General features: G+C 38.7%; 1 protein-coding gene across 4 annotated transcripts in view; it reads right to left on the bottom strand.

The window, feature by feature from the left end:
* Positions 1 to 18,950, bottom strand: part of GULP1 (GULP PTB domain containing engulfment adaptor 1) — a 147,604-nt gene that overhangs the window by 119,656 nt on the left and 8,998 nt on the right. Inside the window, exon 1 of one of the 4 annotated variants that reach the window (XM_090144365.1) lies at positions 18,582 to 18,615. The exons of 2 other annotated variants lie outside the window; for them this stretch is intronic. In XM_090144365.1, the coding sequence (XP_090000491.1) occupies positions 18,582 to 18,587 (6 nt within the window). In that variant the 5' untranslated portion in view covers positions 18,588 to 18,615. Of the gene's footprint in view, positions 1 to 18,581; positions 18,616 to 18,950 lie in introns of those variants that run through there. One more of the 4 variants, XM_090144370.1, reaches the window with a different exon arrangement.

Genomic DNA, 18,950 nt, shown 5'->3' on the forward strand with positions numbered 1-18,950 from the left:
AACAGAAAGATGCTGTGTTGCAGCTAGCTGTCAAATTTGCTGGAGTTGTCCCTAGGAAAAAGGGGGGCCAATATATTAAATTATCTGCTCAGCTGCATATATATATATAATGTAGGATTAAATATATATATATATATATATTTAATCCTACATTTTAAAAGCAGTTAAACAATTATCCTCTTTGCATTATATCAATTTATTATATTCAGGAGCAAAAAAGATTTCTTTACTAGCTGAGACTTCTTTAAGGTGGTTCTAAACTTCAAAACAAATCATCATGCAATTAGAAAAATATTAAAATTACTAGAAGTTACAATCCACGAAGAAGTTACAGTCCACCAATCCACTCATACATGCCTGGGAACTACACTTGAATTTCTTGCTGCTTGTCAGGCTCAACCTGTCAAGCTATTAGCTTGCACTTAAAGGTTTGCATTTGCTCAATGGCTGACCCACACATCTCAGTGTCTTAGCATGAAAAATGGCTTTCAGGCTCAGCTGCCTTCTAAGTGCCATCCATCATCAGGAAAGACAGACTATTCCCTTTACAGTCTGCTACAATGCCAAATTCTTCTGGCTCTGTTCCAGCAGTCCCACCCACACCACCCCAGGGAAAAGCAAACCCTAACTCTGTATCTTGCTCTTTCTGCTGTGCAGAATGAAAAACAATCACCATTTGATGCCATTTAAAAGGAAACTGAAGTGGAAAAACAGCTCCATCATCTCCCAGCCTCCCTCTTGCACCAGCCAGTGGCTCAGAGGGAGCAGAAAATGGCAGACTGGGAACTTAAACCATGAAGCCAGCTGGAAATACACTGTGTTCTGCATAACGGGACCATAAACAAACTGACACACAGCAGGCCGCTCTTTGGAAGCACTTCTAAAAATACACACACTTGTCTCTGGTCCCTGCTGCCCCAGAGCTGCCTCCTACCCAGCAGGCCAGGGGGCTGCCCTGCTTCCCAAGAAGGCGTCCCTCCCACAGTATGTTTGTACTACAGGCTTATAAATAAGATTCCCTTTTCAAAACAAAACATCTGCTCTTTCATTCACAGTGAACTGAACCAATTGCATAGTGGATTTATTCGCAGCCAGAAAAGAAAAACCTACAAATGTGATTACTGCCTACTCACAACTGCACTGAGAATCTGTCCAGTCACATCTTCCGTGCCCGGTACTGGAAAAGCAGGGCACATGCTGCTATGTGAACAGTGCTATGAAATAAAGAAGTATCACAGCCAGGTTCTGCAACACAATCAACAGGCATTAAAAACTAGGTGCATCCCAAGGTCTCAACCCATTTCCCTCCAGGAAAAAGAGAATAACAGAGAGAGGTTGCAGGATTATCAATTCCTTGTTCAAATCCAAGCCCAGAAGATAAAAGAAATGCAGATGGAAGAGCCTTTTCTGCCTTTTCCAGCCAGGCGTGAAAGAGGCTAAGGAGAAAGATGACTTACAGCACTGCCCTGTGTGTTTGTGTTCTGTGTAGAAAACCGCACAGTAAGTTCGTGAGGAGGAGCAGGGCCAGCTGGGCTCAGCTCTTTCGCATTCATTTTACATTCCAGCTTCATTCTTGTGGCCACCAGAATGCGGAGGGTTTCGTAATAAGTTACGGATGACTAAATCTCTTTGGTCCCATTTGCTGACTGTTATGCCACAATCCGGCTGGCTGACTGACACACACCGGTAATCTGCTTAGAAATATGGCAAGAGAAATTTGAAGAGACTATCACTAAAATGAAGGATTTTTTAAAACGGCCTAACACTGGAAACACAAAAATCTGAACTTGTATTGCTCCTTTTAAAGCATACACCCAAACATCATTTCACAGACATATCTGAGTAACTGAATATTTTATTAGTTTTAACTAAAACTGCCAAACGCAAACCTATTGTCCTAACTGAAAACAGTTAAATCCTATACATCCAAGGGATTCTTTAGAGCTCAACACAGCAACATAGTTTAAAACCTAACACACTCACTGAAGATCTGATGCAGCATGCATCACATGCCAAAATGTGAAGCAGTAACAGCAATACTGGTTTTTATGGGGGGTGGGGCAGGATTTTATGGGGAGGAGGGGCAGAATGATTACCTTAAAATCCTCTATAACCTCAAGACAAAGTCTTGTGAGCCATTTTATTTCTAATAGGGCAGTCAGGCAGAGCGCTAGCCATCAGCTGGCACTCACCCCATCAGCCCACGAGCATTCCACTTCTCAGCTCCCCAGGCAGGGAATACCCACCCCAGGCGCCAACCCCACAGCCAAGCAGTGGCAGCCAGAGAGCTTGCTGTCTTTGCATGGATGACAAATGACAAGATGAAAGCTATATGCTTCTTTCACTGAAATCCAAAAGCAGACAGTATTAACTACAGGATTTTGGCACAAAACTGTAGTCTCAACCCTTCTTCCCACAAACTCAGCAGACTCTATGTTAACTTAATTGCTCCCAAATAATTAAATTTCACTCTAAGAGGAGCTAATCTGTGCCACTTCAAACTAATGATTACCCCGGTTGCAACGGTTCTTCCCCCACCCCACTGAAAAATACTAAAGCTGAGAATTTATCATCTAACCATTTGAGCCTCAGTTGTCTAACAGATTTGCAGACTGAATCCCTCCACCACAGTGATATAGCAGCAGCAAATTCAAGGCTAAGCCAGCCTGGCTTCCTCCGTGTTTGTCTAGGATTTTATTATGCTAATCATGCTAATTCGATAATGACTTCAGTACAGCAGATAGTAAAGATACTTGTGTTTGTCCTTTGCAGGCACTAAACCACTTCCTAATTCTACAGGCATCATACACAGCAAGTATGTAAAGGGATATTTAAGGTCCAAACACAGGTGTACTAACATTCATGCTCTCATTGTAGCAAAGAATATCTCCTACTCGAGAGTTTTGTACAACAGGAAACCAACAGGTGATCAGATCTATTAAGTTGGTCAGATAGTTATCACCTGGCCCATAAGCATGCTGCAATGAACTAAGTGATCCCAAAGGATGAACGTAACATAGGTGAAACTACATCTGATGTGATGAATACTTCTCCTGTGGTAGAAGCATTTGCCTCTGCAGCAAGGTCAGGAACTCTATTTCCTTTTTCTTTCTATACATTCTCCTCTGTTTTTACTTTCCACCCAGATCACTGCTACTATCAATTTCTAAAAACACATATACATGCATGTAAAAACAAGGTTTGTTATACTCCTAAACAACAACCTGTCTGATTTGAACACAGGGAGCCTTCCGTATCTCTGTGTAAATAAATACTAAAGGCAAAAGAAAGGAAGGGAAGCAAATAAACTCTTGAACTAAACATACAGGTGGAGTTCACAATGGCCAAGACAAAGCTTCAAACAAATGCCATTTGTATTCTATTAGTTTAGCACAGCGGAACCATAAGATCACACTGACACGACTAAGTTTCATTCAATAAATAAGTGACAAGGCAGTTTCTCATTAGATATTTGGCAAGCCAGCGAGTGTAATCAAGGAATATAGACATAAACACAAGTTTTCTATTCATTCCCACACTTCTTTCCCAATAAATAGTCACTGGAAAATTGTATGCTGTAACTGAATGAACCTAAAAATTTCCACAATGCCAGTACTGAAATTTAGGGGTTTATTATTAGGCAGCAAAAAAAAAAAAAAAATTGGCAGATAAGTGAAGTTCATACAGATTCTTTTATACACAGGCCGACTGACTGTCTATGTGAGAAGAGCAAGCAGAAAAAGGCCCATTTATATTTCTCTGTCACTAACAATTACAGCCGAAATGTATCTTTAGGAGCCTGATCTGACATTCAGAAGACATTCAATACACTGCTCATTCTGCAGAACTCAGATTCCTGGGTACTTCTTTGCCTCTGTTATTCAAGTTTTGCTACAGATCAAGTTAGTCTGATGCTCAGGAACCCAGACTGCAGGCTGGAGATGCACTGAATGCAACCTTGAACATCACATCTGGTGCTTTCAAATGTCTTTCAAGTAAGTATATGAAATATCAGACAAGAATTTGCACAATCCCAGCAACTTCACTTATGTTTATACAAAATTTCCTCCTAAGCTTAAATACCAGAGCTCATGATTTTGCTTTCTTTCTCTGAAAATACTTCAATCTAGAAACATCAGCATCATATGCTTGATACAAGTCAGAGCATCATTTTTTAGCTGAATGAAGGCAACGTAGCCCATCCCATTGCCTATGCCATAACAGTGCTCACAATATCGAGCAGGAACACATCCTCCCACCCCCACACTTCCTGACACCATCACAGACACCATATCTGAAATGCAGCCATACTCTTATGACATAAAATATGCAGACTAAAATTCATTTTGTCTTGAACGATAAAGTCACGTTTGTGAGCAAGTCAGGTGATCAAACAAATATATCTTGCTGTTTGATTCATGGTTAACTCTTGTTCTTGGTGAGCCTGCAACAAGTCCATGCTTACTGTATATAAATATTTAACATGTGGAAGTGCTTCTCAAGCTCTTAAAGGGATTCCCCCATCCACCCCTGCATCACAGCCTGAAATCTATATCAGCAATACAACTCATAAAGCGTATCTCAAAAACAGACTCCTAGCAATCTCAAAACCTATCCAATTAGGTCACTATACTAGCACCTCTAGCAAGCATGCAAACCACAATGGAGATGACACAAGCTGAACAAACACAGAGATGCAAAGGTGTAGTTTTCCCTTTAAGCACTACACCTTCATAGGAAAGGCTGGTTTGCTATGATGGTTTCCATGCAGTAATGAGAATGTCATTCTGAATAAATAGATTTAACGTCGTCTAATATCCTGACAACTACTCTGTACATTCTGTGATCTAACCTGGTAAGGAGAAACAGTGAAACAGAAGTAGAGCAACCACTAAAAATATGCTGTATGTGGGAAAAAAAAAAAAAGAAAATCCAAGAAGAGAACACAGAGAGAGTCACAAATGAGTAACAACATTGACACAAGCCTAAGATCTTACACACGCTGGCCTAGGACAAGGATCAGGTTTTTTTAATTCCATAATTATTGCCTTTTCAGTCCTTAAGTGACAAAAGGAAAGCATTCAGATGGCAAAAGACATGCATCACAGATCACAGCAGCCTTCACTGCAATATCACTACTCTTGTCAATCACACTGTTATATCAAAGGAATCACATTTCTACTCAAAGGCTACAAGTGGTACCAAAGCAATCAACATGCTACGAACTCCATATGCACTCCAGTGATTATGAACAAGTCAGCCATACACACCTGATCCTGAGCAGATGACCGATTCAGAAAAATTAATACTTCCCCACTTACCAGCATTCTCCTATTGTATCATGCTTCTTGGGCACAGCACACAGTTCAATACAGAACTTTTTTTTTTGCCTCTAGATGATCCAAGAGAAATTTTTGTAGATAAACAAACTTCCAGGATAGCTGAAACAACTGTATTATCAAGTATTAAAATTTAAATATATGCATTTTTCCTACTTCAGTGTAATAACAGCTTCCACCATCCTATACTCAACAGGCGCACTGGACAGGAACTGAGAATCTAGACAAAAAAAACTAGAAACACTGCTGAGTGTTTGCAAAATTCCTTCAGACTCAAACAACAAAATCTTGGGCCTCATTTCTGACACAGGAACATAAAAGCAGAGATGTAACACAAATTCGCTCTACCAATACACGGTAAAAAAAGTAACTGATTACCTCTTAGAGTTAACAAGCACACTGCTATCATCGGGTGTAGAAATTCTGTTAACTCTACAGTAGACAAGGAAAGAGTTTTTACTCAATTTCATCTCTTCCCACTTGTCTCCCATCTCACCTGAAAGGTGTCTGACAGAAAATCTAGAAACCTCAACCATGAGTTATGAAGAGGCTGACTCAAAGAAATGGCCTCAAAATCTTCATCTCATCCCATCCTATTACTAATGCTTGAACAGCAGATTTATCTTGCCTAATATTTGGTCAAATCAACAAAGAAGTGATTTGTAGTACAGTTGATCCTTCCATTTAAACCTGCAAATGAGAAGTGCAGTGGTGCCAAGAACCAATTAATTTCCTAGGGTGGAATGCATGTAAAAATACTAGAGAGGTATGCACTCTCTGAGACACAGTCCACTGCAGCTCTCCAAAGAATTTAACGAGTGCTTATGAGTTGTTATTACAAATCACTGGAAATGTCATCTTTGGGCAATGAAGAAAAAAAGTAAAACAGCAGAAGTGTAACTGAAATTAAGTACATGCAAGAAAAATCCTGCTAACTACTCCTTTTAGCTTAGGAATTCAGATAATACTATATTTCATTGTGAAATTCATGCTTATGAGCTCAGCACTTCCTGCCCCATGCCCTGAAGTCAGGCTTGTCACAGGAGCACGTGCACTCTGCCACTTGAACAGAACATCAATGAGAAATCCTTCACCTTTTCCAACACTGGGAAAAACAAAAAAAAATTCTGGGATCCAGCCAATGTAAATCATGCAAAGGCAACTAATTATTTGCTAATCATGTCTCAGCTTTGGAATGAATACAACCAGAAATACTTGATTAATTCTTTTGTCTTTATTCACAGTAAGCACGCATTGTTACAATTTCAAAAAGTTAACACAGACTGTTTCTGAAAACTGTCTCTAATTTGTAGAGGCTTGAAAACAAGCTCCATTTTGTATCTGTAACTTAAAGAGATCAATCTGCAATTACTGTGCTGTTCAGAGGTGACCTGCAAATCAGGTAAGTTACCATATGCTTTGCCTAAATGCAGAAAAGTTAAACATTTTGGTGTTTAATGACAGCTTAATTCAAAGCTAACGCATTCAGATAAATTAGATCCATAGATCACTCATGATGTTGAATTTCTTCACTGATTATTATGGACACCGATCAGGGAATGAATTTTCAGGACAACAGCATGACGTTTCAAGCTGCCATCCACCACAGAGCTGCCTGTGTTTTCAGAACAGACAAAGGGACTGTACATTTCATTTTAGTCATGTATTCAGTCAATGAAAACACATGCCAAAACCTTTCAAAATCAAAAAAAGCAACTACTACTTAAGCATCAGTATCATTTTATTTCCAGGCTTGCTTAAGCTTAAAGTATTCTAAAATGTGAACATTGTGAATGCAAAAAGTTAAAAAAAATTAACATGAGATCGTTGCCAGCTGGAATGTAAATTGTGAAGAGACAAAAGAACAGCTGATCTGTGTTTTGAAGCTTCCATTATTCAAAGCACCAAAAAGAGATGACAGTGAAGCAGTCACTTGTTTACAACTACTCAGCTTTTGATATTTACCAGAATCACTGACCATCAGAAAGAGTGTCTTAAAAGACTAGATTCTACCAGCAAGGTAGCACGTAAGCGCTGCAAGTTATTTTCAACAGACAGAGGGGTTAAAATACTGAGTACCCATCATTTCAGTCACTTCCTTTTTCTTTGAAAGAAGAAATGTTAGTATTGGTATGGGTCAGGACCGGCTACACTACCAAATACATATATCCATAAATTTATAGGGCCACAATTAAATATTGCTGCTATACTCTGCACTTCATTTCTTCCTAACACCTGTTGTCATCAACATCAACGTATACATTTGCAAAGCAGATACCATATGCCAGCTTAACCACTAACCCACGGAGCTGCTAATAAATACTGAGCCACATGCTGAAATTTCATCTCCCCGCATATTTAATTTTAACAGCCTAAGCCAATCAGACACTAGCACAGCCCACAGTCTTGCAAAACTGCTTACTGGACAGAAAACTTGAATCAGCTGCCAATCTTTTTTCTTCTTCTTTCCCCCTTCGCTCCACCCATCTAAATACAACATAAGAGCCCTATTGCCCTGACTTGTGAAAGAAGAGCTCTGTGAATGCAAATAATAAGAGCAATTAGAGAATCAACTGTAACATCAGAGGTTTTCCTGTAGGATATGAGTTCAATGACTTCTTTTCCATTAAGCTATTTTGTCATGAAAATCAGACAAGAAACAGGTGATCCAGAGACAATCATTCTAAGAAATATTTTGTCAAATCCCATTCACGGTTTAATCTCCATAAGCTACTTAAAATAAACAAATAAATAAGGGAAATAGTCCTAGGATTGCAATAGGAATACTATGACCATCAAATCCCTCAGGTGTATTAACAGCAGTAGCTTATAAACGAGAGCGTATGCAGCATTTCTTCAAGAAATACTTCTGCACTGTTCTCACACTCGCGGTATTTCCCCGTATCTATTCTGGGAGAAGCAATGATGTTAAACACACACCAGATAACTACACAGGGATTGAACACCAGGGAAATTACAAAGAATAAATTTTAAATATAACTACCATTTTAACTGAAATGTTTTTGATAATGATACACAGACAACGCTCTCACAAGAAAGCTCTGGGGCATCCCTCACTAAAATGCTCCACTGTTCCACAAACTGTAGTGTAATTCAAATTCCAGCTTCACCAAGCAGTGTTGTCTTCATTTTGCACTTCAATTCAGCATTTAACAGATGGAAGAGTTGGAGGTCCCAAATTAAGATGCTTATTACCCAAGTTTGAGCTGCCTGCTCCATTGAGAAGTGAATGAAAGTGGACTACCTGACTGGTGCTGTACCCATAGAGAACACTGGAACATCACACTTGCGGCTGCAGGTGCAGTGAACTGGCAGGAAATACTGAAACTCTTTGCCAAGGAAACCTGTGTCTGAGCCCCGAGGTGTTATTCACAAAGGAGCTATAAATTGTGAGGTACTTCACGTTCAAAGGAAGCTGCCTTTGATTTCAGGTACGAGCGTCAGCACTTCTGCAAATCAGAGCCAAGAGCTCAAGTATTCCTAACATTAGCGAAGAGCTTACTACAGCATCTTGACCAGTATCAAGAGGCTGAAAAAGGGAGAAAATCATTCTCCAGAGCATTTGATGGATGAAGTTCCATCTCAGTCTCTTGAGAGGGAAATAATGTCAAGGACAAAAGTTCTGTCTTCCCATCACATGCGAGACCAATGCTTTCTGCCCAAATTTCTTTCCAAGTAATTTGTGCTTGCTCTCCAGACTTACTGCACAAAATTCTTCTTCCTCTTGCCCCACAGTGGTTCTGATTCCCAGCTGCTCCACGCTTATAAAACAGACAAATGGCTCACTGATCCTTTTCAACATCATTTCCATTCACAATCTCTATCTTTTTCTCCAATAAGTCAAAATTTTACCCTGTATACCAGCCCTCACATGGTCATCTTCCTCCTCTGACCAGCTATTACACCTCTCCTACAGAACTTATTGTTCTGTTCCTCTCAAATTTGCCATGTGATCCAGTACTGGCTTCTAGTCCAAGTTCTCCTCTCTATCCATCTCCAGTACCCTGCCTTAAAATCTTTATCCAAGTTACCTTCTACCCCTTTTCTGACCACAAGCCCACCTTCTTCACTTCAATATGGAAGAGAGTAGCAAACAAGTAATCACCAGCAGTCCTTTCCAAATTATTCTTCAATAATTCTATATATGAACCTGAAGGAAATCTTCGCTTGTACAAATGAACTCTGCAAATTCCCTAAACTCCAAAGTAGCAGAAATTGTATCCCTCATGAAAGGTTGGTAAGAAATGATAGGTGCTGCTCTGCAGTATTTCATTGCAACTTCCCATATTTTTAGTACTAATTCATTTTTCCTCATTCATTCACAACAAAAAACAATAAAAAAAGAAAATACTTTCTCTTGAGAATTTGAACATATTTTAAGGATATGTCTGTGTTCTGTATGAGTTCTTAAACTCATGACCTGATCTTAAAAATAGTACTGCTGTGGGCCTGCAAATCACAGCCCAACTATTTGAGACATGCCCATATTCTCTCTAAAGCTCCCTCAAACCTCTGCTCTCCTGTCCCCCCGAAATTCCTATGACTGCCAACAGTTCCTGCCCATCTTGCACACACAACTAATTTAATTTCTTCACTTTAACTAAATGATTTAAGCAGTCTGGAGTATGTTTACTTCCATATGCACGCAGACCATACATCTTAATCAATCAGTAAGAATATCATCCCATAGAGAAGCCACATCAAATCTCCACGTTATGCACGTACTACTTATGCAGGAGTCCAAAGCAAGCATCTGTATTACAGAGAGAAGTTCCTTCATGAAGACACGGCTCTCCTTAGTCAAATATACCAAATCTTCCTTGTTAAAATTACAGCCTCCTGGCAAATAAGAAAATGAACCTAGCAGCCCCATCACAACATATGTTACTCCAAATAACTTATGGCACACGTGCTAGAAAATCTAAACCAACAATCTAACAGATGTACCTGTCAGGAATTCACAGAGATTCTGAGTACTCTCCTGAGCTAACAATTAGGTGCAGAGACAGCCAGACATTACGGTAAGAAAACTACAAAGGAGCAGCAGTAAGAAACAGGTGCAGTACTGACACGAGAGAGATTTCCACAAGTTGCCTTCCAGCATCCCACTTGTGATAGATATCACAACTGAAACCCTGCTGACCTGTGCAACCTCTGGAACTTTGCAGTGATGTCAAGAACTTAGCCTCTCCTGAATTCTCTTCTGAGTGAATTAAAACACGGTAAGATAACTCTAGAAATACAAACCCCTTATTTCTAGAATTGAGCCGTCTGCCATATGGTTCGCTCAAATAGAAGCTGACGTGCTCAGATTTGTCTGCACCCTTGCAGATGTTTAATCAACAAGAACATTCATAACCTCAAACACAGGTTTGCACGCTTTGTCTTAATTTATAAGACTCTTAATAGAACTGCAGAAATTGCCATTATATGTGCTTTTCATTTGTTCCTCCCTCTCTAAGAAAGGTGACTAAGCAAGCCAGTGCTGTCAGTATTATACTGCTCAGCGAGCATCAGGGTTCAGCAAATACTACTAAAAATAGACACATGAGACAAAGCACCATATAAACTATTAAAAACTTTGGCACAGACAACTATTGATTTCAGCTCAAGTCTAAGGTCTATGGCTATGAACAAAGAATACAAGAATTAAAAGAAAAGACGACAACAAAATGAGATGCTGGCTTTGTTACTTTGCAAATAAAAATCTTCAGAAGGTGCATACCACACATAGCCACCCACCTTTGTGAAACTGCTAACTACTCAGGTTCATCTTAGGAGAAGCAGCTCCTTAAAGCACAATCACCTAAGAATTCTGTTAGCCTGTTTGTTATCGCGGACTATAGAAGATAACGTACTTGCTAGTTTACTTGAAATTACACTTATTTCTGGATGATATTGAACTGTAAATACAAAAACAACTCTTTTCCTTTTGGGCAATTGAGGCTTTCAAGTATGACAAGCCACTTTGTGTCAGTAGCAGAAGCAGCACGTAGACTGTTCAGAAAAAGGTTTCCAGTGTTCTTTGCTCCTTTGGGATCATCCAAGTGATGTGACTGAAACAGACGATTTGTCACAGAGAACAAATATTTCTAAAAAGTAGCCAGGATCAAGGTGATCAATTGTCAAGTCAATATCAAGTTGGAATATTGAAACGTATTAAGAATAGACACTGAATAAGCTCTAAAATAAAATTGTATTTGAAACGTTTTTGACAGCGATTCAGCCACAGTCATAGCAGGTATGTACAGCTCTTCATTAAGCTAGTTAAAGAGCTAGTCCCCTTTCTGAGCTCAAACGCACACAGAAAGCAACAAATACTGGGGCAGAGACCTGCCATGGTGCACTAGATTGAGTAAAACATGGTTCATGGAAAGTGTTTATAAACAGCCACATAGCCTTGGATCCCATGCAAAGGGGAAAAGTAGTCTTCTGAAAACAAAAGCCACCCCAGAACAGGGGAAAAAAGAAAACAAAAACCCTTGGGTATACATCCACATAAATCAGTACATTGTATGATCTGCCCCCATCTAAATTATGTAGTCAGCAGATAGACTTAAAAATAATTTCAATTTCCAAATAAGTATAAACTCATGTTTTATCAATAGCTATGAACCAAATGGAAGCAGATTAATCATCTTAAAATATTGTTTTTTCTGCCACCAATTTCTAAGCCTGCCACATCAAAACATCTAATCTGCTCATTAGTGCCATTTAGGCAAGAGATACTTTGAAAATCCTTCTTAAATCACAAGGAGGTCTTTCATCATACTCTTTAAACGTGCAGACCACAGCTCTGTACAATTAAATGTCGTCTCCTTTCACAGCTATCACTTCACTCAATGTGTATTTTTGGACTGGAAGAGCTGCAAGATACTGAAATGCCAGTTGTCTCACTCATTGTTTGATACTATTATTTTGAAGTACAGCTGGTTAAGGATTACTGTTTTGTATCCAGTCTATGAGAAAAAAATAAAAACCCAAAATTATTACAATACTGAATTTTATAGCTCAGATTTATTTTTACTTCAAAAGTTGTTTTCTCTTTTAGCTTAAAAAATGGAAATAAAATCACACTTGAAATATATTTCATCTAATACTTATATCTCCAGAATATCTTGCTGAAATTTCTGATGTTATCACACGTGTATTTTTACAGCCCTACTCATCTACTAGAATAAGCAATGCGTTCCAGCAAAAATTACACATGGTGTTTTCTGCAGGGCATTTGCATTTCTCATCACAGAGGACAGAGGAACAATAATAGGAAAGGCCTCCTTTGTAAAACACGTTAAGTATTAAAAACCACAGGAGGTTGAAAATGTCCTGTTACATGACATCACCGCAATGCAGCAGATGAATGGAAAACTATTTTGAACAGACTGTGGCCTTTTCTTTTGATCCAGATGATAGCATTAGAACATATTTAACCCAAGAGGCTCTAGTACATTTTATTTCATCGTCTATAATCTGCATCAGACCTTAAAAAACAGCTTAGAAATCAAAGGATGCAGAGAGCAACAGAGTGGTGAGGGGAAAAGAATATTTATGAAAGATGGTAGAGATCAGAACTGTATTCCCGGTTAAAATTGCAGTCTGACCTGCAACAGCAATGTAGCAGCATTTCTATTAAGGAAAGCTAAAGAAGAGCCAGACATGAATATGATGCGGTGTTTGAGCCGCACTTTCCTTATTTACTCTTGAGGAACCTTAGCTAATAGCAGAATCCATTGTGGCTGATATTCTTCCAAATTCTGAATTCTTTTTTGCACCGATTAAATACTCTTAAATTCAGTAAATGAGTAGAGAGATAGAGACATAAGCACATTGCTTCAATGCAAGGAAAAAGAATACTGAAGTGATACAGAACTGCAGCAATTAGCACAAGTGATTCTAAGAATCGGTGACCAAGTCCTGCATTTCCAAGATTTACAAGAATGCAGTCGACAGAGGAATAAAGGGAACGAAATAGATCACTAAAACACCTGACACTAAAATGTAATGGGCCATCTGATTAAAAAGGATGAAAAAAAGAAAAAAAATCCTTTAAAGCATAGATAATAAAAACCACAAACAGTGAACAAGAAGAAACAGAAGAAATATATAAAGAGCTACCCAACAAAACATCTGATGAAACAAAGATCCTAAAATTCTTTCAAGTAATAATAACCTTCAAAATCTCTTGGTAGGTGCTGCTATGCAGCTGCTCTCAAGGGGAGAGCAGACAGCCAGGACAACTCACAAGATTGCCAACTCCATTAGTTTTTGTAGCAATTGATAGGAAGCAAGCTATCAAAACACAACAATCAAAAAAGAAGAAAATCTGACAAGTTTGGAACTTGGGCACATTGAGAAAAGGGTCATTAGGAGATTGCTGAACAAAGAAGTATACAGAAGCGATAACTGAAAAAGCTCCAGTGACACCATAAGCTTTTCCTTGATAAGAAAAACAGAACAAAACCGAACATAGCTGATGGTTTTAAAGGTTTCTGAAGGAAACTGCATGAAAAAATTAAAAGTAAATTCTAGGAGCACATGAAGTTTGTAAAATTTCTTTAAGCCAAAGGAATACATAGAAAATTTCCTAAAGGAAACAGTGGACAAATGATTTGATTTAGGTGTAGACATCTCAAATCTGGAACACTTAATATAATTTAATACTTTTTAAAAAGGAGACTTAGATATCCTCTATATATAATGGATGTGTGATGCCAATCATGCTGAAGCACAATGAACTACAAGTGAAGGATTCCATCTAGTGAAGCAACAGCCTGAAAAGGGCTAAAACAAAAAATTCCAATACAAGAGAATGTAATGAATTGTGGTACAAATAGAAAATGAATAATAAATAATAGAAAAGACTGAGTGAATTGCATGAGCATGATAAAGAACAATAAGGAATTCTGCAATGTTGCATATCAGTAAAAACACTCCAAAATAAAGTGCCTACTAGGTGTGATGACAGGGGTGAATGGATGAATTTTTAAGAGCAGGGGAACAGTATTTTCAGCAGAAGTTTAATTACAGGTACCTCTGTCACTAAAAATCAGCAGGCCCCTCTTCTACCCATTCAGACCCATGTAAAACATAAAAGATTGATTGGAACAGGCTAACAGTACCAAAAGTATTGTCAGGGAGGAAGGCAAAAGAAGAAAAATGTGATTACTCTGCTGTAGTCTGATTCCATTAGAAATCAGTCTGAAAATACTGAAATGGTCTGCCTTTGCTTTTAAGAATGATCAGATCCTTAAGCAGAGTCCTTCTCTATCCAAGCATCAGCAACAGCACCCAGTGTCAGAGGTCCCCTGAGAGGCAGTTAAGCACTAGCATGCTCTGTTCTATGCTCCATCATGATAGAACTTAGAACAGTAGAGCTTCAAAGGCAAAATCAAATCTTAAGCTACAGCATGTTTTATCGAGCGAGGAAACCACCACAGACACACATCCCTCTGCAACCCAGAGCCATACCAGCATTTGCTCTGGCCTGAAAAGATATCAGCCCATGGATCTCTTCAACAAGATCACAGTCTACAGTATGATGCTATTCAGTCTCGAATGATCTGTGAAACAGTAATAAGAAAAGGATTAGCTTCCGTTCTCAACGGAGATCAGTATTCAACTAATTCTAATTTCACAGTGTGAAACAGCTATCTTAAATATAAGCTTTTAGTAATCTCTTATATACACATGAAACCTGGGACCAACATTTTGCAAATGAACCTGAGGCACTTGTGAGTAGTTCTGATGAAGAAGAACAGGCATATAAGCACACAGATAATGAACTTAAGACTACTGATGGACTTGAAGCGTTGCAGAAATGCACATTTCTTTGCCATGAAAACCAACCTACACCACAAATAGCCTGATGGCTGACATGATGCAACTGAAAAGATTACACCAAGACATTCATGGTCATTTACCATGAGAAGATCAGGGGATCTACAATACTTACTCACTGTAAGTGATATATGTTATGTCAATGAGTTTTTAAACAGTAAAATAAAGCAAATAAAACCATCAACTTCTATATTAAAAAAAAAAAAAAAAGAACAAGAAATCATGCCCCAAGAATACAAGTTGCAAAGACTGCTCAATTTCTGTTTCTTTTCTATTGTTCTTGAATGGATAAAGTAAGTGTTCAGTTGTATTCAGAAATCAATGCAGTCTCATTTTGAAGAGGTAGGAGCCAAGAAGAAAATGCTTTTCTGCTTTTTTTGATGGAGCTCTGCAGGAAAACAAACCAACTTTCCTAATACAAAAGCCTATTAACCTGAATTCATGACAAAGCTTAATAAACTGGGTGCAGTAAGAAGCAGCTGTGTTTTCCACAGTACAGCACTGTTTATCCTCACTTGTTAAAGTGGACATGCCTTGAGGAATTTAAAACACCATGCCAGTGAGGAATAGGCAGACTGTTAACTTGCCTCAGTCTGCTCTGATCACACTGGAAATCACTGCTAAAATCCACAAAAGCAATGAACAGATCCCACAGGCAGCGGAGGAGAGCTTGCAGCTTAGCACATTACACAGGTTCTAAAATAAAAAGCAACTTTGTTGCATTTTACAGTACATCACAATCCAATTGAAAGCATCAAATTGCCCTGCTCTTCCAAGTGCTTGGTTCTGCTTGGCCCAGTTCCCAATTCAGTGTCATACACAGCAGAGCCAGGCCCCAAAGAAAGGCACCAGGAAAAGCTGGCAACAGGTAAGGAAAGTCTTCAACTACCAAATCAGCAGCATCACTGCTGTCTCAATCTGCTTACAGAATTACAAGGTCTGAAAAAAAATGTAAGCTCAGATACAAAAAGAATTCACACATCTATACAGACACATCAATGACACATTTCCAGATGAGTGACAAGACATCTGGCACAGATCTCTCCTGCCACTCATCCTTCCATTCTGTATGAGGCTGAGAGAAAAGCTAAAATAAGCTGCCTTATCCAGATGTGCTATAAAGATGTGTTTGGGATTGAACATCTCCATGAAGATCTGACCTTGTGAAGTATTCCTAGATAGATAGCAAAACACAAGTTTAACACATCAAGCAAGGCATGGCAAGATTCAAAAGGAATTTGTCAACAGAAGAGAAACGCACTTCATTCATTCCACCTTACACAAGCACTGGGTAGGACTTGTTTGTGGCACATTTACCAAAAACTGGCTGAATATAGTACACAATCAAATGCTGCTGTTCAGGTTAAAAAAAATAATAGATTAGACCATACATAAATAAATAGAATCAAATGACCCAGAAACACACATGCCTCCCAGCAAACACAAGAAACACCACAGTAACTACAACATACACAAATGCTTTTTAAGAACATCTGTCAAAATTCACCATAACAAATTCAAAATATTCAAAGCATCTCTAACAAACCACCTCTTTTTTTTTTTCCTCCTTTCCTAGAACTGTCTTGAGCATTTCATTATGCTCTTTAACATACAGGCATATTCTTCAGTACTTAGATATTTTTTCCCCCGCCGACTGGTTAAGCAATATAAGAACTTTATTCAGCAGAAGAAACTTCCAGATGACCATCAAAAGGAATGGATTTGGAATAAACAGCAAGAGATTATTTCATGGTTTGAGAAGACATGAGCACACCATAAGATGCCATAACATAATACATCTCCGTCTTATTCCTCTAATCTCAAGAAAGTCTTTCTTTATCTTTGGCTAAATATTTAATTGTGCATTTCTTCATTTGTTTTAAACCATTGCTTAGTTACCTTGTAAAAACAAACAAACAAACAAAAAAAGCCACTCCCAAACTGAAAAGTAGATATAGTCACAATATAGGTAACTGACTAGGAAGTATTTAGGGGACTAATGTAGAAACGTTAAGGATTACAATTAAATGCATATTTAATGCTTTGAATATTTTACAAAACACATTCATTAAGGAAAAAAGCTCTTCCTTCAGACTTTTTTGAAAAGCATATCTAGGTACTTCCACACATTTGTCTGAGGAAGGCACAGCAGCACCGTCCCTAGCAGCTTTTGGAGAGTGCAAGGGTAAGATAAGCAAAGGGACAAATGAAAAAGAAGCAGAAGGTGTACATGGAAAGGAGGGCAATTATACCTGTACTTCAGAGCAGAAAGTATTTAAGCAACATTGACACTAAAATCTCTCCAATTCCTTTCCTTTTGCTCACTCAGCTCTTGTTTATTTTCATTCTGACTCACTGCTCAGAAAGTTCCTAGATTACAATCAATCCTAACAATGCTATAGAGGAAACAACTTCAGACCGGGAAGGAGGAGAAAAATCTCAAGTAGGCACATTCAGAAGCCACAAGATTTTAAATACTCAGGACATCTTCAAGAATAATAAGAAAAAAGCTGATGTACAATATCCTTAAATCATCAGAATATGAGCAAATTCCACATTTTCTTCAAACCTGGAAAGATGCAGATAGCAAATTATCTTCCAGTAGCAAATTATCTTCTTGCCTGTCTGCACTGAAAGCAAAAGGAAGAACTCCCACTAACATGCAGAATTCAGTTTTGATAAGCAGAGCAAGGTCAACAGCCTCAGCAATGGATGAAAGCACCCTTCTCCTGAATCTCTGCACAAGACAATGGATGAAAGAGCAGAGCCTGAGGAAAAGAATTTGGTGTTCATCTGGGAAACAAGACTTGAGTTAGAAAACACAGCAAAGAAGTTTAGATTAGGCTTACCACTCCCACATTGAAACATCCCAGCAAGACAAGCAGGAAAACTCCCCAGACAGCTCAATAAACAAACAAACAAAAAAATTAAGTAAAAGAGTAGCAATTTTGTAATATATGGTTGCAACAGCTCTGTAACAGTGAAGCAGAAAAGGCACTAACAATGAATATTACAGGTGAAGAAAATTGTTTTCCTACATCCATAGTTAAGTCAGCAAGAAGACACGGAATTAAGCATTTCTCATTCAAACCTCAGACTTTCACCATGAAGTCTGCTCTTCCTCTTCCAGCTCACAGGTTTCCACGTGCTTAGAAGAAGAGCTGGGCAGTCTCACTCCCATAATACAAGTTTGTATGATGTTGTGAGAGTTAGCTCTTGCAATACTCAAATCAAGATGGTTTTCTGGTTACGTGGGAATTACCAGAAGAAATAAGTTGGGCTTTATATAATCAATGAATATAAAGATGATATAATTATGAAGTAAACTAGAGAGTTTGGCCAAGCAGGTTATAATATCAAAAAGAGAATAGACAGAATGCTTACCCACATCCTGGGCTCGCTACAAAACTCCAGAGAAGGGATCTTCAGAGATCCTTTCCCACTGGTAGTCAGCTCTTAAATGGGTCTAGGAGAGGTGGAGCCAGGCTCCACCCCTTCCTGCAGCACAGGTGAATTGCCTTCACCTGTGCTCCCAGGGCTGACTCATTGCTCACCTCAGGTGATCAATCAGAGGGTCAGGTCTGCTGAAGTGATTCAGCAGTTCCCATACAAGCTTCATCTTTTTTATAATTTCAGATTTTGCCTTCCATTATGTTGATGTATCTAAGTAGGATATCAAGAGAGATCACAAAGGAATCACTGCCACATCTGTTACAAAGGACTGATAGTCTGGCTCATCACCTCAGTGCACTG

The sequence above is a fragment of the Phasianus colchicus genome, chromosome 7 (genome assembly GCF_987193195.1).
Source record: "Phasianus colchicus chromosome 7, bPhaCol1.hap1.1, whole genome shotgun sequence".
Taxonomy (NCBI): domain Eukaryota; kingdom Metazoa; phylum Chordata; class Aves; order Galliformes; family Phasianidae; genus Phasianus; species Phasianus colchicus.